The sequence below is a fragment of the Leucopleurus acutus genome, assembly GCF_964270905.1.
Source record: "Leucopleurus acutus genome assembly, chromosome: 13".
Taxonomy (NCBI): domain Eukaryota; kingdom Metazoa; phylum Chordata; class Mammalia; order Artiodactyla; family Delphinidae; genus Leucopleurus; species Leucopleurus acutus.
In genome coordinates, this window is record NC_139155.1 from 16,151,530 (window position 1) to 16,174,683 (window position 23,154).

At 47.3% G+C, this 23,154-nt stretch overlaps 1 protein-coding gene across 1 annotated transcript; it reads left to right on the top strand.

Moving 5' to 3' along the window:
- Positions 1–316: 316 nt before the first annotated feature.
- On the top strand, positions 317–22,930 carry CPLX4 (complexin 4; the record flags this gene model as incomplete). Its single annotated transcript, XM_082852980.1, has 3 exons — positions 317–483; positions 5,917–6,004; positions 22,703–22,930. 3 exons carry the CDS (start codon positions 317–319, stop codon positions 22,928–22,930), a joined length of 483 nt encoding a protein of 160 aa, XP_082709106.1.
- Between the last annotated feature and the right edge of the window lie 224 nt (positions 22,931–23,154).

A 23,154-nucleotide genomic window follows, 5' to 3' on the forward strand; every position in this document is an offset into this window, starting at 1 on the left:
GATAATGTGAAGGGTTTTTTCCCCTCTGAAATTAGCTTAGTGTATTAGTTCAGAAAGTAGTCGGTTGCGTCTGATCGTATGCTTTAGGAATCTGAACCATCTGCCTCTCTACACTAAGGAGTTCACCTCTTTAATCCAGCTTACAGTGCACAAACCACTCTTCTGTATCATTATGCCCTTGAATAGATGAGCCTGTGCGAAGTCCTCTGCTTTTAAATGTGTTGCTGTCGTTGAAGATATTTAGAGGTTTTGTGGGGGGTTTATTTCCTTCAGGTTTTGTCTGAGTGTTTGGTATTCTTTTTCTGGGGCAGAAACAATGGCTTTCTTTATGAAAACTATGATAAGTAGTCAGGTAAAGAATTTAGGACTTGGTGGCAGGTCTGAAGAAAAAAAAGAAGAAGGAGGTACATCTGATCCTGCCGCAGCTCAGGGGATGACTAGAGAGGAATATGAGGAATACCAAAAGCAAGTGATCGAGGAGAAGTGAGTACATGCAACTTCCTTTCCTTTTAAAAGCACAAAGAAATTCATTCTGGCCAGACTGTCTTCAGCTCCCCAGTTTCTACCTCTTTGCTCTGTAGATGCCTTTCCTCGTGCTGTTTGCTTCTAACCTGAGGAAAGTCTGTTCTGCTAAAGTGAACCATTTCCTAGCGTCAGCAGTTACTATGTCCTACTTGTATGAAGGGAAATGAAAAATACGAAATAAATCTGCATATTGTCCTGAAAGCCACTGAACACTTTCTGATCCAGACGCATTTTAATTGACCTCAATTGTTCAAATGAAAAACTGCCTAGATAACTTTACAGTCGTCAGGAAATTCACCCTCCTAGCAAGTAGAAAGCTTTCAGATTGTGAAAATTCAGACTTTGCACTTGGAAGAGGGCCTTAAAGAACATAGAGTACAGTGTTCTTGATCTTACATGTGCAGGAAAAAAAGCCTAGAAAATACGACATGACAATTATGTCATAAAACTTGGCTTCTCAAAGACTGAATAAATGTGTGGACTGCCTATTATGAAAAATTTAAAGATGGAGAAGAGTACAACAGTATAATGAATGCTCATGTATACCTATGGCATAAAGCTGACAGTTGACATTTTGCCATATTTGCTTATAGATGATCATCTGGTTAGATCATAGATAGATACATGGAAACGTAGATAGATACAGAGAACCATTTTTAAAGTAAATTACAGACATCACGATACTTTACCCCTAGATACTTTGGCTATATACCTCCAAAAAATACGGACATTCTTCTGGCTATATAAAATGTAATAAAAATAAAACAGTAACATTTCAGTTGGGTATTATGGAATGTGAATATCACCAATTTTTCACTGCTGAAGACTGATCTTTAAATAAGTGTAATATAGATGTAATTTTTTAAAGTTTAAGGTAGAATTAATTTGAGTCTTAATAATCAAATCAACTGAGTATTGAAGCATCAATCTTGAAGTTCAATGTACATTGTATGTTACAAAAGTATTTCTTTTTGCCACCATGGCTATTTTGCTAATGATCAATTACATAATAGTTGCCTGGGTCCTAGATGATTAGAGGTGAAAGGGTTAATGACCTGGAGGAAACTAAGCAAGCATAAAAGCCTGCATTTAATGGAAACCTTGTCTATTGTATTTTTTCCTGAAAGAAATTGTGACTTATACAACAAGAATGTATTATGCTTGGCTCTGTGGTAAATTTAAGATCAGTTTTTTTAAAAAATGCAACTGCAAAAATGTTTGTGCTAAAATAATACTTAGGCAAAAAAAGGCATCATTCCTTGGCATGTTTAAAAAAAAAAAAAGAACACATGTATAATGAAACAGAAGCAAAATAGCACCAAATGTTCTCAGCTCAAGGGGCCCAATAAAAAGAAAATGGTCAGAAATATAGACTATATACCTGATATTAAAATATCACTCAGTATGTCCCAGCAATAAATCTGGTCACAGATATGGCATCTGTTTGATTAACTAATGACCTTGTTTTACTTAATTTTATATCTGGACAGATGAAAGACTGAGATAGTCGAATGGTATGGTCAGTCAGTGGATTGGGTTGTTTACCAGCTACTCAGGGGTGTGTGTGTGTGTGTGTGTGTGTGTGTGTGTTATACATTTATGTGATCAACCAATTTAAGCAATAGTAGCAGGACGATGAGGCTGGCGTGCTTTCCCATGGCAAGAGGCATGACTTCCTGTCCATTGCTTGAGTTTTCAAGAGCTTCATCACCTAGAATAGAATACAACATGAAGAAGTAGGCATCAGGGAACTATACTCAATATTTTGTAATAACCTATAAGGGGAAAGAATCTGAAAAAGAATATGTATATGTATATATATAAAACTGAATAACTTTGCTGTACACCTGAAACTAACACAACCTTGTAAATCAGTTATACTTCAATGAAAAAATAAAATGTATAAATGAGAGCAACTATTACAGTGAAAAAAAAGATGATTCCAAAACTTGGAGTCAAGAAATAGAAACCAGTTTAGCCACCTGAAAATGAAAACAGGGAATTTATTTTAAGGCAAATCATGCTTCATGCAAAGATGCTTCAGCAAACCCATAACAGAAATCCCCCCAGGCCTCATATGGGCCTGAACCAGGACTAGAGCATTGCTGAGAAGCCATGAGCCCTCGTTTTCAATCTCTTGCGGTGGCTTCCACCTCAGTACGGCTGCTTTGCTGTTTTGGGGCAGTCAGCCCTCTACTTGGTCTTCTGCCCAAACCACGTGACCAGTGAAAAATGGCAGCCGACATCCCCCGAATTCACCCATTACAGCTCGAGCCACACTACTGGTCTGTTTCTCAGTCCCAAACCCGAATTCCCAGAGAAGAAAGTCCATTTATCCAGCTTGGTCCAATCCTGTACAGCCAGAGGGCGGGGCCAGGTACCTAAATATAGCCTCCAGTAATGCACTTCTTTGGGCAGCTGGGAGAAGAGGTGGTGAATGTGAGCTTCACAGACGTCCCCGAAGGTGTCCACTTCTCTCTGGATCATCTTGAGCAAGGGAGCCCACTTCAAACCAGCACCATCACAAGTCCAATTAGGCCACCCGCAGGGCATTATGGAAATCCATACCCTACCTTGTTTGAGGATGCCTCCCTCCAAACAGGGAAGGGAACACTGAACCTAAGTTGGGGCTTAGAAGGTGACCTTTTTTATTTTATTTTATGTTTTTTAATTTTTACTGGAGTCTGGTTGATTGACAGTGTTGTGAAGGTGACCCTGTTCAGCTTGTGTAAGAATCGCCGAGGGAGTTTGTTAAAAGTGCTGCTTCTCAATTGTGGGGCTACGATGGAAGCAGGGAGATCATTTAAACGGCCAGGGCCTCTCCAATCAAGTGGCCCGGCATAGTATTTATGATAGAGAAAAGTGGACAGGCCATATTCACCGTTTCCATGCCGGGCAGTAGAGGCCCAGGGAGATTGCTGAATTCAAGAGTAGCTGATTTAAACAGTGCTTGAGCAAAATTAATCTTCCAGCCAGTGACATGCTGGAGCTAACCTACAGCAGCGTGCACTGACTCATGAAAGCTGACTGTGTTCATCTCTCCCCAGTTCCTCATTCAGCGACATCAAGTTGATAGTTTGAAATCCGCCTGGGTGGGAGTATTTACACCATAGAAATTGGCAAGTTCTACAAACAGCTTCTTTCCCCAAAGAGCTGGTTGTGATACGTTTGCCAGCACACCACTGCTTCCAGCTCTTTTGATAGAATACTTTAGTCAACAGACTGCTATTTAAAGAATCACTGCACAAGATACAGTATGGAGTAATGGAACATTCGTGAAGCTGCTATAGTTAAAATGAAAGGCATGGTTATGAGAGATGCTGGGAAGAAAAAGTCTGCAAGACTTGGTGGTTTATAAATGGCAACAATGGGAAGAGAGGAGCAGATGTGTTTTCTCCCCTGGACGAAGGCATCGTTTCCAGAACACATCTCTCTTTGGTAAGATTACAGAGAGAACATTTCACAATTGGATTCCCTGCCGTATGTTTAAATGTCCCTGCTTCAGCTGTCAAGGATTTCAAGTGCTTTTTAAAAGTTCCACATTATTGTAGCTCAGAGTTCTGAATTCTATCACAATTTATTGGTGAAATTAAATGAACAGAATCATAACTGAATCTCAGACTCTCAGTCACTGAGTGTAACTGTCTTGTGGAAACACAGCTCTGCAGAGATCTGAAGGAGAACATCCTTTAAAACTCAAAACTGCGGACTTAACCACTGTGGTCCAGTGGTTAAGACTCCACGCTTCCACTGCAGGGGGCGTGGGTTCGATCTCTGGTCAGGGAACTAAAGTCCCGCATGCCGCATGATGTGGCCAAAAAAAATTAAAAACTCAAAAATGTCTTCCACTTTGGGAATGTTGCAGAATCAAGGCAGCATGGGTGGAGACGGACCCAGACCTTAAATAGATACATGGAAAGTTCACATAAGGGTTTAATAAAGGGCATCAGGAAAGGAAGTAGAAGGAGATGCTAGGGGTTTGCTCCAAACATTTTTTTCCATAAAAATAAGTGTTCTGTAGAATTTAAAACTTATGTCCCAGGTACAAACTATTATGTATAAAATAAGCTACAAGGACATATTGTAACACAACACAGGGAACATGGCCAATATGTTATAATAATTATAAATGGAGTATAACCTTTAAAAATTGTGTGAATAAAGGGGGAGGGGGAAATTCCCTGGCAGTCCAGTGGTTAGGACTCTGTGCTTCCACTGCAGGGGGCACGGGTTCAATCCCTTGTCAGGGAACTAAGATTCCACATGCCACATGGTACAGCCAAAAAAATAAAAATTGTGAATCACGATATTGTACACCTGTAACACAATATTGTACAGCAACTGTATTTCAATTTTTTTAATTTAAAAAATAAGTAAAACTTATGTCCCAAGAATAACACTCAACATCCTTTGTCATCAGCTCCTACACCTAGCATTTCAGAAGAACTAAATGTGTTAACCGCTAATAAATATAATAAGAAACAAAATGATTTTTAAAATGTAGCTTCTCTCCACAATGCAGTCGGACTGGGAAGCTGCATTCTTTTTTTTTTCAGTTTTGTAAATAAAGTTTTATTGGAACACTGTCATGCGCATTCCTTTACATGTCATCTTATGGCTGCTTTTGTGCTACAAGGGCACAATTGAATATTTAAAACAGAGACACAGGGCCCACAAAAAATCTACAATATTTACTCTTCAGCCCTTTACAGAAAACGTTTGCTGACCCCTGATCTAGAATAACCCAGGTCTGATTTTTGCCTACTCTTTTTTTTTTTTAACATCTTTATTGGGGTATAATTGCTTTACAATGGTGTGTTAGTTTCTGCTTTATAACAAAGTGAATCAGTTATACATATACATATGTTCCCATATGTCTTCCTTCTTGCGTCTCCCTCCCTCCCACCCTCCCTATCCCACCCCTCCAGGCTGTCACAAAGCACCGAGCCAATATCCCTGTGCCATGCGGCTGCTTCCCACTAGCTATCTACCTTACGTTTGTTAGTGTGTATATGTCCAGAAGCTGCATTCTTAATGAGCGCTCCGGGTGATTCTGACGCTTGTGGTCTCAGGTTGTACTTAGAGAAACATAGTGAGGTCGGGTCTACATCAGGAGTAATCACCCTGTCCCTCTCCCGGGGTGCATCAGAAAGAGATTCCCAGAACTGAGCTGTCTTTGGGATTTAGGGTCTGTACTGAGTTATGATAGTGGAATGACAGACAGAGAGGCAGAAATTTGGGGATGTAGGAAAAACTCCCCTATTTCCCATTTGTCTGCTGGCAGTGGGAACTAAGAAGGTGTGTCCCAGTGTCTGGCTCCCCTGAACAGGGGCTGGAATGGCCTTAGCTCTCTTCGTCCTTTGATCCTTTATTCTATTCTTTTACTTTTAGGATGGAAAGAGATGCTGCATTTACACAAAAAAAGGCAGAGAGGGCGTGCCTCAGAGTTCACCTCAGAGAAAAGTACAGACTCCCAAAGGTGAGACACTCAACACAGTAAACATCCAGTCATTTTTTAAGTAATAAGAAATGGAAAGTGATTATCAGCAAAGGGTCACACTCATGGGTATATAAATAACATATATACACACATATAGATGTACATATATATAATACAGAAATATATTTATATGCCTTAATCGTAATTGAGGTATCTGATATAGTGAAAATAGCATTGAACTTGTTCATAAAAACTAGATTCCAGTCTTTTAACCTCTGAACTTGCATTTCCTCTCAACAAAATGGAGTAATACCTGTTTATGTAAATTTATCTTAAGACTATAGGACATCTATATATAAATGCACAATGGGGATAATCATCACAGCTGACATTTCTTGAGCTCCTTCCTAAGTGCCAGGCACTGTTCTAAGTGCTTGGCACATATCAATTCATTTAATCCTCAGGACAGTCTTGTAAGGTAGGTTTCTTAGAGGAAACAGAGGAAGAAAGAGAGTAACTACCCTCCAGCCAAGGGCCATGCTGCCAGGCAAAACAGAGCCCAGGGTCTTAACTTCTATGACATTCTTCCTCCACGTCAGAGGAACAATTTCTTCCTTCCTTTTGGAGATGATGTGGTGGTGATGGTCATCACCGAGCACCATCTTATCCATCCTGGCTGAGAGGACAAACTCCTGTGGGCTTTGGTCAAGTAGCTGGTCTCCAAAAGTCATGGGTCTGACTCGTAAACTAAAAACTGCTTGCAAGGACTTCCCTGGTGGCTCAGTGGTTAAGAATCTGCCTGCCAATTCAGGGGACACGGGTTCAAGCCCTGGTCCGGGAAGATCCCACATTCCGCGGAGCAACTAAGCCCGTGAGCCACAACTACTGAGCCCACGTGCCACAGCTACTGGAAGCCCATGTGCCTAGAGCCTGTGCTCTGCAACAAAAGAAGCCACCGCAATGAGAAGCCCGCGCACCGCAACTAGAGAAAGCCCGTGCGTAGCAACGAAGACCCAACGCAGCCATAAATTAATTAATTAATTAAATTTAAACAAAAAAAACTGCTTGCAGTGCCCTCTACTGCACAACTGTTTTAACTTTGCTGCCTGGGAGGTGGGAACAGGATATGTTGACATGATCTGGCACAGGGCTCGGATGCACTGCTCCAGGGCTTGTATCCAGGGGTGACAAGGGCCTAGTTCCCTGCTCCCGACTCGCTTCTCATTTCCCCTACCTGGGGATCGCCCAGCTCCTCTAAATGACTCCACCTCCACCTTCTGGGTTGGCTGTCCAACTCCCCCTTCCAGAGGGGCACCCTCCCTGAGAGAACATCTTCCACCTGGAGAAGCCAAAGAGATCCTTCCAAAGCACATGGTCTTCTCGCAGGGATGAGAGCCAGCGGGCTGGGCGGTTTAGAAAGTGCAGCTAAACCGGTTGCTTCAGTGGGTCCCCTGCAGATCCCTGGGAAAACTGACTTCAGAAGCTGCAAGCTGTAAACAAAGGGAGCGAGCCCATTGCCCAAGCAAGGTCACTGCTGAAGCCACTGAAGAGGTATAGAGCCCCGCGCCCGGGAGACATTGATCCTAAGACGGACGTGCTCACTGAGGGGGGAAAACTCACAATAAAATTTAAACTCATGTTCATTTGCAACCAGTGAATTTCGAAAAGAGTGCCTTGCTTTTTGCCCACCTTATTCCAGGTTAGTACTTTTTCCCACCGGGACTGCATTTTGGGAGTGTGGAGCACTTCTAACACGGTCCCTCCGCTCCTGTTGCCTGAATTTTCTGAAGCTCCCTGGGATGGTTGGGCTGTGTTTAGCAGTGTGGCAGCAGATTCACGCCACTCAACTGAGGCCCCGCCCTCCCACCTCCCGCCTCCCGCCTCCCGCCTCCGGTGCAACTGATGAAAGCACCACACATCTCGTTTGGAAGGAAGCAGAAATAAAGTGCACTTGCGTGCTTGCGCACACACCCCCACACACCATCAACTGGCTGTGTCTCTTCCAGAAAGGTGGGGCTTTTTTGTGTTTTTTAAATTTTATTTACTTTTGGCTGCGTTGGGTCTTCGTTGCTGCACGTGGGCTTTCTCTAGTTGCGGCGAGCAGGAGCTCTGCTTCCTTGAGGTGCATGGGCTTCTCATTGCGGTGGCTTCTCTTGTTGCGGAGCCCAGCCTGTAGGCGCGCGGGCTTCAGGAGTTGTGGCTCGTGGGCTCTAGAGCGCAGGCTCAGTAGTTGTGGCGCATGGGCTTAGTTGCTCCGCGGCATGTGGGATCTTCCCAGACCAGGGCTGGAACCCGTGTCCCCTGCATTGAAAGGCGGATTCTTAACCATTGCGCCACCAGGGAAGTCCCAAAGGTGGGGCTTTTTAAGAATACATATATATCTGTTGTTGTTGAGGATATATTTTTGACGACTGTTCTGTTGTTTGGTGAAGATATAAGGAGAACTGGCTTTCAATGCTGGCTCTGACATCTGCAATCTCAGATGGTTTTTTAACATATCTGAGCCTCCATTTCCTCATCTATAAAATGGGGGCAGTGATACCTACTTCCTGAGGTCTTTGTCTGAGATAATAAGGTGTGCCTGACAAGGCGAGTGCCTGATGAGTGGAAAGAGCTCCGTGGATGGTCACTCTAATTGCTGTTATTATCTCTATGCACAAAAGTTTTATTTCTTGATAATAACAACCAGGGGTCTTGGAGGCCTGGGGTGGGCACACTGATGTTTGTAAACAAGGCAAGAATTGGAGGTCCCTGAACCACAAGCATCTGAGCTTTGTTGGTGAGTCCATGGTCCTGCTCACCTCAGTTCTCAGGGGTGGACACCTTTGGGCTTTGTAAAATGAGTTTGATTCTCTTCAGAGAAAAAATAATTCCCAAATCTCTGAGCCAAGCTGTCCTTTGAAACAAGAGCCTTTCCAACAGAAACTATGGGAAGAGGGGAGGATTATAGCCACATAACATACAGATTCATATCCTCCCTGGAGCGATAGTGACTCTATCTGCATAGGCTACTGCTCCCTAAAGCCAGCTAGAGGAGGGGGACCCCAAAGAAATCTATACATTGTTAACGATGGAGCCCAGTGTCTTTCGTTGCATGGGTTACTGCTGCCCATGTACCCATTTTTCTACAGCTGTTTCAAATGCACAATGCATGAGAGCCCACCTGATGTTTTCATAGACCCTGAAGGAGACCTTTGAGTTCATCTGAGAATCTAATGCCGCAGCCTCACTTTAGACCTGAGGAAACTGCAGGCAATGGGGGATGGGGGTAGGGGTGCTGTGGCTAAGGGACTTCGCAAAACCCCACAGCTGTGGAGTGACAGAACCAGGATTGGAACTTGGGGCCTCTTAACCACACAAAAGAGCATCTTAACACACAAAAGGATTTGGATGTAGGTCCTTCTGGCCCCAAGGTCTCTGCTATTTCTACTCTTAATATTTGATGTGCCCCAAAAGTTTTAGAGTGGTTTGGAGTTCCATGTGGTTTAAAATTATCCTGAGACTTTGGGGGAAACCGGCACTGCTCACTATTTCAGCAAAGTGTCGCAGAATCCGTCCCCCGGAGGACCAGGTGCATCACTTTTCCTGCCCCTGTGTCAGCTGATAGCTTGACCGGAGACCTGGGAGTTGCTGACGCAGTTCTAACACAATTCAAGTAAACAGTGATAGTGTGACTTGAAAGCATTCCACGTGTCATCCTTCACCGCAGAGTTTACTTTCTGGTGGAGGCCTCTCTAGGGCGCTTTATAACATGGCTGGATTTCGTAAAAATGGATGCTATACATAATGTTGCAAGACTTTGCTTATGGTGTGAAAAACCGCAACAATACAACTGCCTGCTTTTTTGTAAGCACATGGATATTCTATCTAATCCAATGTGTACTGGGTGGCTGCTTCCTGTCTGTGCAGACAGGTCACTCCTGTCCAAGCCAGATTCTGGGTTTGGTGTGGTACTCGTGGTAGGAGCCGCTGCCCACACAGGGACAGGAATCTGGGTCCTTCCAGCTCCCTGATGTCCCCAGACTCAGCCACAGGGAAATGCACCCGGGCTGCCCCAGAAGAACCACCCCTCAGATGTTCTCAGTTCTTCCCCGGGGACTGTGTGCTGTAGCAAGGGCCGTGGTGGTGCTGAGGAACAGAAATAAATTTCTGGACATCACTTTTTTTTTTTAAGCCCATTCTTTTGATATTAAGGACCAGATTGTGCATTTTGTTCTAAAGCGGTCGCTGCACTAGCGAGCCTGGAAAGGCCTGGTGGGCTCTGCTATGAGCACCTGTCACGAAGCAGGAGGTGGCAGCACACTTGAGGGACAGTGGCGGGTACAGCCTGGGAGGGCAGTGTGTGAGCAGCGGGATCCTCCCCTGGCACGCTGGGAAACAGCTAGAAAACCAAGCGTTGTAGCTGTCTCCGCAGCAGCCAGGATGGTGAGAGATTTTAAAACGACTGACTGTAATTGAGGAAGCATTGAAGGAATTGGAATATTCAGCCTTGAGAGGAGATGACTTTGGGGAAATGACGACCATGGGGGATAGTCATTTCCCAGGCCCAGAATGTCATGCGTTGGTTCTAATATTTGTATCAAGCCGGCTTCTCTAGAGGGGCCCACGCTGCTGGCTGGTATGGAAACGGCTGTAACTCTTAGGTCTTTCTTTAATTATTCAGAGGAACCCTTCATAGTGGAACCTTTAGAAAGCCTTCTGAAAAGCATGATGGGAATATAAGTGGTAGGTTTTCATCTCCTAGTTGTTCCAATAAGGAGCAAAGAGGCCCAGGAAGACCAGGCAGTGCCCGTGGGCATCACTGTGATTGGGAAAGGCCAAGGCCATGGCAATGTGTACAGTGAATTGGAGGGAAAGGGATGAGGGGCTGGCTGGTCAGTACTGGACCCTTATGGCAGCCTGGACAGGGCTGAGGGTGGCCTGGGCCAGCGAGGAGGTGGGGCAACAGATTCCCAGGTCATTCCTTGTGTCCCCTTCATGGGGCTTGCCATCGTGATTACTGCACTTATCGGATTACTCATCTGATTACCACGATTAAAAGGTGGTCATCATGGTACATATAGACAGTGGATTGTTATCCAGCCATGAAACAGAAGGAAATCCTGCCGTTTGTGACAACACACATGGACCTTGGTGACACGATGCTAAGGGAAATAAGTCGGACAGAGAAAGATCCAAGGAGATCTCACTTATACGGAGAACCTAAAAAGTCCAAGCTCATAGATACAGAGAACAGATTCAAGAAGCAAGGGGGGGGGGGGCGTGGAAAAAACTGGGTGAAGAGGGTCAAAAATACAAGCTTCCGGTTAGAAGGTAAATAAGTCCTGGGGATGTAATGTATAACATGGTGACTGTTTAAAGGAAAAAAAAGAGGGACTTCGCTGGTGGCGCAGTGGTTAAGAATCCGCCTGCCAGTGCAGGGGACACGGGTTCGAGCCCTGGCCCAGGAGGATCCCACGTGCCGCAGAGCAACTAAGCCCATGTGCCATAACTACTGAGCCTGCGCTCTAGAGCCCACGATCCACAACTACTGAGCCCGAGCGCCTAGAGCCCGTGCTCCGCAACAAGAGAAGCCACCGCAATGAGAAGCCCGCGCAACGCAACAAAGAGTAGCCCCCGCTCGCCGCAACTAGAGAAAGCCCGCGCGCAGCAACCGAGACCCAACGCGGCCAAAAAAAATTAATTTATTTGATTTTATTTTTTTTAAAAAGGTCATCAAAAGACATGAGTAGGACAGACATGGTGTCGTCATTAGCAACGACCATGACCTCAGGATAGGCGGGCACATGGGAGAAGCACACACTCCGCCCCTTCTTCTGGCCTCTCTAAACTCTTCCCAGGACAGGTGTGGATTCCTACACTGCCGCGGCGCTTTGGCTGCTTGGTCCCAGGGTCTGAGCTGCATTTCTCTCTTTTTTTTTTTTTTTGCATTACGCGGGTCTCTCACTGTTGTGGCCTCTCCCGTTGCGGAGCACAGGCTCCGGACGCACAGGCTCAGCGGCCGTGGCTCATGGGCCCAGCCGCTCCACAGCATGTGGGATCCTCCCGGACCGGGGCACAAACCCGTGTCCCCTGCATCGGCAGGCGGACACTCAACCACTGCACCACCAGGGAAGCCCTGCATTTCTCTTTTTATTAAACATTTTTGATATACAGAAAAGCACATATCATGGGTGTACACTCAATGCATCATCATGAAACTCACGCAAATCAAGGGACTTGCCCAAGGACTCAAAGTTCCCCTGAGCCTCTTTGGTCTTTTCCCAGTACTTCTTCATGCTCCATTCTTCCCCCACCCCCTCCAAACCGTGTGTCTCCACCCAGGATGGCAGACTTGAGAACTGAACACAACCGTCTAACAAAGAAAATGGTGCTGGGTGGAAAGCAAGGCTCACCAGGACCTTACTGGGCTCCTGATAACAACCTTCCCTCCCCTCGTGGTTTGCAGAATCCTCAGCCCTGGTGCCGTCTTATAAAATCCATGTTGGGTAAACAGCCGAACTAATACTATTAACAGCCCACAGGCGGTTGGACACATTCACCAGGTCCTCCAGCTAACGAGGGGGGACCCCTGGGGGCCTCATTCACAGTTCCTCACGGTCACTCGCAGCGGTTACATAACCGGCAGGAGCGGATTCTGGGCCCGTCCCCTCACCCAGGCCCAACGGAGAGCGGATTTGAGGAAGATGTCTTCCCAGGAGCCGTCAGGTCTAATGAGGATAACTGTGTCACATTTTGGAATTAGAACTGTATTTTCTAAAGAAATTATTTGGCTGGTGTTTCCTGTGAAAAAGAGTTTCAGTCGATTGCCGACGGGGCAAGGGAAATGTGGCCTCTGAAAGGAGGAGTGTAGCCCTGGTATCCGGCAAACAGCACAGGCCTCCTCTCCGGGTTTATTGTTCACCGTCAAGGTCAACCCCGTTGGTCGTACCCTTGTCTTTTGATGGCCACTTTTCACTCATCACATAAGGAGTCAAATAAATGCAAGCATCAAATCACAGTAATCAGACGTGTTTGTGGGAAAGTATATCCGTCGTGAGGACGTTCACGTCCACCCTTATGTTGGTTTCCTCTGGTTTTCAAATTCCAGGTAATCAGGAGACTTCAACTGCCTAAAGTAACCCATGATGCTCATGTTAGATTTGGGTCTCATTCCACTAATGATCGTCTGTCCTGTGTCTTCAGCGTTTCCTCCCTATGGGCCTCTCCTTTATAAAAGAGGTCAAGTCTCTCCCAACTAAAGCAAACAGCACTTTGAACGTGGCTTTCTGGGCATCTTCCTAAATTACTTGTTCCCACTGCTCTGCCGAAGGCTGCCTCCTGCCGACGCTCGGCGGTCGGTCTCAACGCGGTAGATGGTTCCTCTCTTTCCTTTGGGGACCTCCTCCTGGAGCAGCTCTTCCTGGGGCAGAAATTTCTTTGCCTCCTTTAGCTCATTGCTTCCTCCTTGGAACCCTCTCTCTCCTCAACTTCTGGATACGATCCTTCTCATTCTCCTTCTCCTGAAACTGTTCCTTCTCTGTCTCTTTCAAGGGTTACCCTTCCCCTGACTGCCCCCAAATTTCCGAATATCCCAGGGTGTTTCCTCCATTGCCCTTTGTCCCACTCAAGCCATCACATTCTCCCTGAATGGCTGCGTCTTCTATTGCTTTCAGCTGCCACTTAGGTGTGTGTTGATGACTCCAATCTATCCGGCCTTCCTAGACCTTCTCCGTAAATTTCACCGCTGCGTCCACCTCTGCTCGGGCACCTCTTAGCTCGCATCCAGGACAGACACCGATCCTCCCCCAGCCCTGCGCCTCCTGCAGGCTCCACCTCCACCGAGGGCTCCCCCCCAGCACTCCCCCTGGAGTCACCCTTGCCTCGTCCCTCCTCCTCCAGCCCCACATACAGCAAGGCACCAGGTCACCGTCATTTCACCTCATAAGTCATTCTCAGCTCATCCCCAAGTGCAGGGCTCGTCACTTCTCAGCAATTTTACTACAATACGTCAAGGAGATCGTTGACTTTCTCTTGCTTCCCTCAGAATTGCAGAGTGAGGTTTCCAAAATGCAAACTGATTCTGTTCCTCCCGTTTTATATATATATATATTTTTTTTTTAATTAACTTATTTTTTATTTTATTTATTTATTTATTTTTGGCTGCGTTGGGCCTTCGTTGCTGCGCGTGGGCTTTCTCTAGTTGCAGCGAGTGGGGCTACTCTTCATTGCGGTGCGCGGGCTTCTCATTGCGGTGGCTTCTCTTGTTGCAGAGCACAGGCTCTAGGTGCGCAGGCTTCAGTAGTTGTGGCACGTGGGCTCAGCAGTTGTGGCTCACGGGCTCTAGAGCGCAGGCTCAGTAGTTGTGGCGCACGGGCTTAGTTGCTCCACGGCACGTGGGATCTTCCCAGACCAGGGCTCGAACCTGTATCCCCTGCATTGGCAGGTGGATTCTTAACCATTGTGCCACCAGGGAAGTCCCCTCCTCCCCTGTTTTTATAAAAAAAAAAAAAAAAAAACAACGAAGGTTTACCATGACTTTTCAGAATAAAGTCCAACCCCCTTGGCCTGTACACCATGACGTGGCTCCTAACTTTCCAGCCTCACTTCTTGCTACCCCTCGCCTGGACTATACTACTCTCCTGCTTCGCGTCCCCTACACCCTGCTCCCTGTGACCTCTTTCCTTCCTGTAAGACGTTGGTCTAGTGCCACTTCTTCCAGAAACTTCCATGACCTCCCTCCCCTCCCCCTCCTCCATGCTCGCGTAATACCTGAGTGCATGTCTCTTATGCCATCTTTCCAACCTGAATGCTCTCACCTGCTGGACTGTGTGCTTCTTAACAAAGGGGCTGAGGTTTTGTCTCTGTCATCAGGGCCTTGCATGGTGTCTGACATGCAGAAGCTGCACAAACACACACACATGCACGCACATACACACCACGCACACATACATATGCACATACTACACACAAACACATAGACACACACACACACACACACACACACACACACAAAAGGTTTGCTGAATAATCGATGTCATAGGGAAAAAAGGAAAACAGAAACACACCCAAAGTATCAAAAACCGCAGAAGGAATCTATCAGCCATAAGAGTTACATGAAAATCAATTTTCATGAAAAGAACAAGACTGCATTCGACATTATGATTTTGTATAAAATACAGAATTACTTTATATAATAATTAAGATGTCATATTTTTTTGCAAATAGAGGCAGTAATACATTTTAAATAAAGCCACAAGATTTTTCTCTGAAAACAAAGGTGCCCCTCTTTCTAGCCAATTCAAAATGTATATGTAAGTCAAGCCAAATTAATAAGAGAAAACAGTTCCACAATGAACCCTAATCCTATTAACAGAATTGTCAGTCTAGGTTAGTCATTGAAAAATAATGTCATGCTCCCTGCTGAGCTATACGATTTAGTTACACCTGGTGTTTGTCTGCTGTATTAAGGGCATCGTTCACTTTGAACAAAGATGAAGATAGAAGAAAATCTATCAGTAGAGTTTCTTTAAACGTAATGCATTGAAAGCTCCATTAGAACTGAATTTGAAAGTTGCCTCTAACAAACAGATTGGATTCTGTGAAGCTTTCTTTGCCCGCCTTCTTCAGATCAGGAGCTCTCAGGGCTGCCTGGCCGGGTCCCAGACACTGAAACCTCCTGCTTCTGAGCAGCTGTTTCTGGTGGCAGCACAGGGAGGCCATCAGAGGCCCATTAGGGGCTGTCCCTTCCCGCTCCTCCCCTTGCTGCCCTAGTTCAGTTGCTCCTTTTACTCACGCCCTTGAAAGAGCCGGGGATTGAAGGTCCTGGGGGGAACCTGGGAAGGGAAGAAAGTCATCGGATCTGGATGTGTCGCTTAGCCGCACTTTCTCACTTAATCCTCACAGCCACCCTGGAAGGTAGGTAGATATCATCTCCCCTTCATAGATAAGAAGAGTGGCTCAGAGAGGGAATGGGACTTCCCAAGGTCACACAGCTGGTAAATGGCAAGATTCAACTCCAAGCCAATCCGACCCACTGGCCACATTTTCCTGCGAGACCTGGCAGCAGGGCTGGTTTCTTGTCCCCTAACAAGCAGGATGACATTTATGCAAGTATCTTCACCTCCCAGGACCTCGGTTTCCTTATCTGTAAAGGAGAGGCTTGGACAAGCGGCCTCTAAGAGCTTCTTGAGTCCCTCTGGAACGTCTGCGTAAAGAAAAGAAGTTTAAGATGTACACAGTGGGGACATTTCATCCCACGAGGGGCCCTGTGTGTGCACCCTCTCAATCAAACATTAAAAACTGACGGCTGGGAGACTTCCCTGATGGTGCAGTGGTTAAGATTCCGCGCTCCCAGTGCAGGGGGCCCGGGGTTTGATCCCTGGCCAGGGAACTAGATCCCACATGCATGCCGCGACTAAGAGTTCTCATGCCGCAACTAAGGAGCCCGCCTGCGGCAGCTAAGACCTAGCACAACAAAATTAATTTTTTAAAAAACTGAAAACTGTATTCGAGGAGTCAAATCCACAGCCTCTGTCCCATTCTGGGTGTGCTGAGGGCTCTTTAAGTAGCTAAAGAGGGAAAGACGGTGTGGTATAGCAGAAGTTGCAGCTAGCAAGCCCGGGACAAGGTCTCAACACCAACTCATGCGTTAGAATCACCCGGGGAAGCTTTTTAAAAACTCTATTGCCTGGGTCTCTGCCACAGATCCCTAGAGCCAAATATGGGGGTGGGGCCTGACCATCGTGGTTTTCGACACTTTACAAAGGATTCAGAGGTACAGAGAGGGTCGAGAACCACTGTCCCCAGGGAGAAAACATAAACTCAGTTCTTCAGCAGCATCCTATCAGAGCAAGGATGAGGATTTCTGCTGAAGCCTAGCCCCCAAGGGCCTCACACCCACCTCCCTCCTGGTCCAGCCCGAATTCCTCCTTACTTTCGGCAAAGCAGGCCATGCCCCCTTTTCCTCTCTATAGAGGCGTTTTTTGACTGGCTGTATCCTTCGATCTACACCCCACCCTCCCAATGTCTTGTAAGCTCCAGCAGGATGGGAGCCAGGGGATGCTGTCACCTTGCCTAGGGGCCAGCGTGGCTGCCTCACTCATCACCAGGACAGTGAGGGGTGGTTTGTGAAAACAGGTAACTGCTGACATTGGAGATCCTCAGAAATAGGTAAAACATCAAATATTAGATCCACTCGTCCACGGGAAAGAAATCCATTAATCCAGCGGTTTGGTATCCTGTGGACCAAAAATAAGGAAACAAAGCAAAATCAAAGCTACCTTGTATCAAACAGACTGGTGTGTGCTTGTACACCAAGCTTGACTGACTGGACTCTTAAGTGGTAAATACTCAGCCTTTTGATCATATAACCGTGTAAGATAGTTTATCATCATATCTCCAGTTTGGTACAAGATGAAGGCCAGTTTATCAAGATGAGGATGTAGGAAGTCTGAATCCAGCGTCGTGCTTACCCTTCAGAGAAAGGTCAGAAATCAGTCACAGGGGATAGCAATGCAGGCTACGGGGCTATTTAAATAATGGGGCATTCAGCACTGGCAATTAAGATTATAAATCTGGTTAAAAAGCAAGAGATTAAAACTGATTCTGGTCAGCCAGCATAAAAATAATTAGCTCTTAACTGCATTAAACAATAGCGCAAGTTGATAAGCTTTCTAGAAAAGAGGAGACTTCTGAAACAGAACCCCGAAGAATGAAGTATAGCCTATAGTTCCTCTTTATATGCTGGTTCACTTCACTTTTTCCCTCACTCACTCACTCATTCATTCATTCATTTATTCACCTACACCACGGTTCTCAGCGCCAAACTTCCCCTCCCTCCCTGGAGCTGATTTGTATTGGCTGTAACTGCGTTTGTGCTCGTGGGCTGTGATGAGGCATTGCTGCCTTTTCCTGATGCGTGAACTCTGTCAAAATATTCCTAGCATTCCCAACCTGGAGCAGCAGAAAGTCAGGAGAAGACTTTCATTGTGTGGATGGTAGACAAGGTCCTATCGGCAGGGTGGTTTGTCATGCAAGGGAGAGACAAGGCCCAGGGTCCACGGTATAAATCCCATAGACGGGCCTGAATTGCTTGCTCTGTCCCGATTTGTTTCTTAAGGGCTGGTACTCTTCCACCCTCTCTTTCACTGTGCACGCCTTCTTTCTCCCAGGGATCCTTTCAGCAGGGATCTTGACGCCGTGCTGCGCTTTTTCCTCTAAAATACTGTTTGTCCAGAGCGGAGACGCTTACAAGGCCATTTCACAATATGTCTCGTTCAATCTGCTCAGTAATCCTCTGAGGTCCCACCTGGTGGGCATCAAATTGTAAGGTGACTTGCCCAAGGTCACGCAGTGGGCGAAGGACAGACCCGGTCTCCCGGCTCTAATCCCACAGTCTTCCCGCTGTCATAGCCCCCTCTGCAGGATAGAGGTCGGGGTTGGCTGCAGCTTTTTGCAAGTGGGAGGGACCCTAACCCTTGGCCTGTCCTAGGTCTACAGCTGACCCACAGTGCTAATGAGTCCGGGAGTTCAGGTTTGGTCCCAGAGGACTTCATTTTGTCCTCTAGACCTGCCTGGTTGTCTTACGCTTAGTTACGATGTGCCCAGGGCACAGGCTGCAGCCCAAGAAAATTGATTCCAGGACTAGAATCATCACTTGCAGCAATGGTGCTTTGATGCACAGTCAGTAGCATTGTCCTTCTAGAAGGATGGTGGTCACAGGACTCTCTGACCACAGCCATTGACCACACCCAGTGCCGCCCTGAGGCCGGACAAACAGCACCGCCTGCCCCCGGCCCTGCGCTTTAGAAGACCCTCCTCTGTTCCTCCACCGGCCACACCTTCACGAGGGGGGAGAAGTCTGCGGCCAAAGGCACAGGCCTGCCCACACCCCTCTTGTAGACCACACTCTGGCTGCCCAATGCCCTGAACTCCCTGCCTAAATGCATTCTGGGGCCTGCCCAGGCCTCTGCACCAGGTCTGTCCTCTCGAGGGTACACTGAGCTGCTGGCCTGAGTACCACTGGGCCTGAAAAGTAGGGTGGCGGTCTGCATACTGGAAACCATACACACAAGCTTCCCATGGAAGGATGGAACCAGGGACTGGGGAAAAAAGAGGTACAGGTCTAAGCCAGGGACCTCTATCAGTATTTATCCTCTGTGTCCCACAAACATTAGGGTGAGCCTGACAAGGGGTAAGGGGAGCTGGACCCTCTGGGCAGGTTTCTCCCAAAATTGAGGGCCTAGTGCTAAAAGGGAAATGAATAGGCCCAGTTTGCTAGGAACGCTGAGCCTCTGGAGTGAAGGTAGGGAGGGTTCATTCCCAGGCCAGAGGTAAGGGGCCAAGAGAGCGAGGCCTTCTGATGGGGCTGAGCACCACGTGCAGAGTCAAGACTATCCAGTGCAAATCCCCCTCCCCCTCCCCCTCCCTCTGAAGGTCATTACATTCAGGAGTATCTACCTTTAATTATATATAATTATATATATGCTTAATATTTTCCAGATAATTCAGTTATCATTTAATTACTCTTCTGTAACTCTTAGGCAAATAACATAACCCCAATTTATAAATAAGGAAATAAAGCTCAGAGAGGCAGTGTCAGGTGCCCAAGGTCACACAGCCTGTAAGCGGTGGCAGTAACCTTCATGCTCAGGTAATCTGATTCTCAAACCAACACTTGACCTCTAGGCTGCACTGCCTCCGGCGGAGCGTAAACATAAACAAGTCAGTAGCTATGAAACAGAGCTCTTGACAGTAGAGAGGGCCTGCACATTCAAGTGTTGTTAAGGCTGCTATAGTCCCTGACAACGGGCTCACCGAGTCATTCAATAAACATCTATTGTCCGTGGCGACACGCCAGACACTCCGCTGGGTTCTGAGACTTACTGATGAGTAAGTTACAGCCCCCTGTCTTCAAGGGATGTGGAGCGGGGCTTCTTAAACTTTAGCAAGCACCAGAATCACCAGGAGGGCTTGCTAAATCACAGATGGCTCGGCCCACGCCCCCAGCTTCGGAATCAGCAGGTCTGGGTGAGCATGTGCTTTTCTAACAAGATTCCAGGAGATGCTGCTGTGGCTGGCCCCGGGACCCCACTTTGAGAACCACTTGGCTAGAAGTTGTGCCGACCCAGATCCCCTCTGTGAGTTGGGAGGCAAAGTGGAACCCCACTACCCTCCCTTCCCTGGGCCAGTGGAAGGAGGTAAAAATAAACCCGAACTGGTCCAAAGCGGCAGAGGCAGAACACTGAGCTGCCTGGTGAAGAGGGTGCTGGGGAGCACCGGCCCGGGAGCCCTCCTGAGTGCCTCGGGTCTCTTTGGGCACCAACTGGCTGGCTCGCTGGCCCTTTGGCCCCTCTAGCTGCCTGTCCCTCCAGGCCCCCAGCAGCTACTCTGTCCACGTGCAGAGATCTTATTACGAACCAGAGGGGCGGGGGTACCAGAATTCCCAGCAATGCCTTTGCAAATCGTGTATGTGTGCGCAGGGGTCCCGCAGTTACCTGAACTGAGAATCACCAGGAGGCCCTGCTTTCCCTCCCGTCCCTGTAAAAATGCCCTGAGGACCATCCTCAAAGGGATGCCTCAAAGGGCAACCTCGAGGGTAGGTAAATAAAAAATAAACAGAAATGGAGGATTGGCTGGGAGCCCCTGGGGATTAACTAATTAATCCCCACACCAGTTTGAGGAGGAACTAATTAATCCGTTAAGCGCCTTGAGGGGAAGAGGCCTGGCCAAGTGCACAGAGAAGCTTCTCTCACCTGGGGAGTCGCCACTGAGAGTCGCCATTTCCAGGCGTCTCCAGGGAGGGCCTGGTGAAGACCACGCCGCCCAAAGGCATCCTCGTCTTCTCAGCATCAGAAGTCGGCCTCCCGAGGTGGGGAGAGAAAGCAAGGGAGTAAATACGAAGAGGGAACTCTGTGTAGGGCAGGGCAGGTAATCTAGAAGTTTCGCGTTGGAAGGTGAGCCGCTGAGCTCCATGACCGCGTGTGGACAACACAAAAACAGAGCTCAGAGCTGCTGAACAGGATCGGCAGAGACACCACGTCAGATCATTCCAGACAAAACTGAGACTTCTCTCTTGGGCTGGCTAACTGCCTCTGTGAAGCTAGCTCCACTGTGTTTGCGAAAGGAAAATGACTGAGCAGGGGCCAGCGATGGGGGAACCTGTCCATCACGGCTGAGCTGAGGCATCCGCCCTGGTGCCTCACATCCTCATCTGTCGATGGTGCCCTGGGGCTGCCAACGTGATGGCATACCCTGCCCAGAGGGGGTTTTTACAACCTCATCCTGAGCGAAGTTCACATTGTTTTTGCCTAAACTGAAGTTTTCTGGGGGGAAAATATCAAAAGTCCTTTGCTGCATTTTGTAACAAATTATGTCAACTTTTAATGTTTAGAATAAATCTTTTTGAGTTAAAAAAAAAAAAAGTCGGCCTCTCAACCTGTTTCTGGAGCCAGGCTTGCTGTCAGTTTACCCAGAGAACCAAATAAAAGGAGCTCTGGGGAAAGGCTGTGGTCTCCAGCCTCTCAAAGGCCATCGGAGAAGTCTGGAGCTACAGAGCATCAGAAGTGGGGACTTGGCGGGTGCCCAGATCTTTCTCCAATCAAATCAATGCAGTCTGCTTAAGGCTGAGATGATCATTTTGCCTTTGTGTGGTTTTTCATGCCCTTTGGTAACAAATTCCAGGCTGGTCACAACATCCTTGAGGTGGGCCCTACAGTCTGCTTAGATCTTTCCCACCACTTAGACCACAAGATCACTTAGATCTTTCCCATCATTCGCTTTTCTGGTGCTCTTTTTAAACTTCTGTGTCCCCAAAGCCCAGTTTCCCTCACGTCACAACCTCAGAAATTTATATCTGAGACCTCTCAGAAAATTATATCCAAGAGCAGTCATCTGAGAAAGGAAACCCTTGCCTTTCCCAGAGAAACTTTTTCTCTAGATTCTTCTCTGTTACAAAACAAAGGGCTCTGCAGCCTAAGGGTAAAGGGATTTCAGAGGCCAGGCGGCAGGAACTAAGAGCTCGTGGGACAGCCACAACTAGGACCACAAAAGGAAATTGTAAGGCATCGGCGACACGCAAGGCTAGACGGTGCTGGACGATTCACTTAATAAGCTGGTTTGTGCGCCAGACTCGCTTCCAGGTGATAAGGATGTAAAGTTGAGTTTGAGGCGATTCTGTGTCTAGTAGAAGGGAGGGAAGGGGCGATGGTTAAACAGACGTTGCCCCTGAAGAGAGATGGCTGGATCGAGGGAGCACTGTCTGGCCCTGTGAACCCAAACCCCACCCTCCAGAGTGGGATCCCTGAGTCACAACAGCCTGGGGCTGATAGACAACAAAGCTTGCAGAGCTGCCCTGAGGCGGAGTTGGTTAAACTTTTGGGGCATCAGCACGATAGGAGAGGGATTCTTCAAATGCAGATTGCTGGACCCCCACCCCGGAGTTTCTGATTCAGTAGGCCTAGGGTGGAGGCGGAGAATTTGTCTTTCTAACATGCCCGGTCCAGGGACCACACTTTGAGAACCACTGTGCTAGAAGGTTCCAGTCGACCCAACTGCAGTGAAAGGTGGGGGTGGGGGGTCTCAACCAGCATGTCTGGCCTCCATAACTGGTACCAGGCCCAGGCTCTGCTGCGAGGTGGCCAAATGTTCCATTCCCTCCATCCATCCGCAACAGACCTCTATCTCCCTGCTGCTTTCAGGATTTGTGTGTTTGTTTTAGAATGGCTTCTCCATCTCCGTGTTTGTTTTGCCGCGCAGAGTGAAATGGACGAGAACCAAATCCAGATGGCTGGAGATGATGTGGATTTGCCCGAAGATCTCCGGAAAATGGTAGATGAGGATGAAGAAGAGGAAGAAGATAAGGATTCTATTCTCGGGCAGTTACAGAATCTCCAGAACATGGACTTGGATTCCATCAAAGAAAAAGCCCAGGCCACCTTCACGGAGATCAGGCAGACAGCGGAGCAGAAGTGTTCTGTGATGTGAGGGGCAGGGCAGGCATGGAGGAGGCGGCCAGGTGAGGGTGGAGGTGACGCCTCCCCCGTGGAGCATTTCAAACCGCATAGGCTTTAACGCAGTGAACAGTTAGGAAAACCATATGAAAAGCTCTCTACAGACACATAGCTTGGTTGTTCTAAATGTTCCCGGCAGAACGATTAGCTAGCACCTTCCAGCAGGAATCATACTGTCCTTTTAGTTATAAGTGTGGT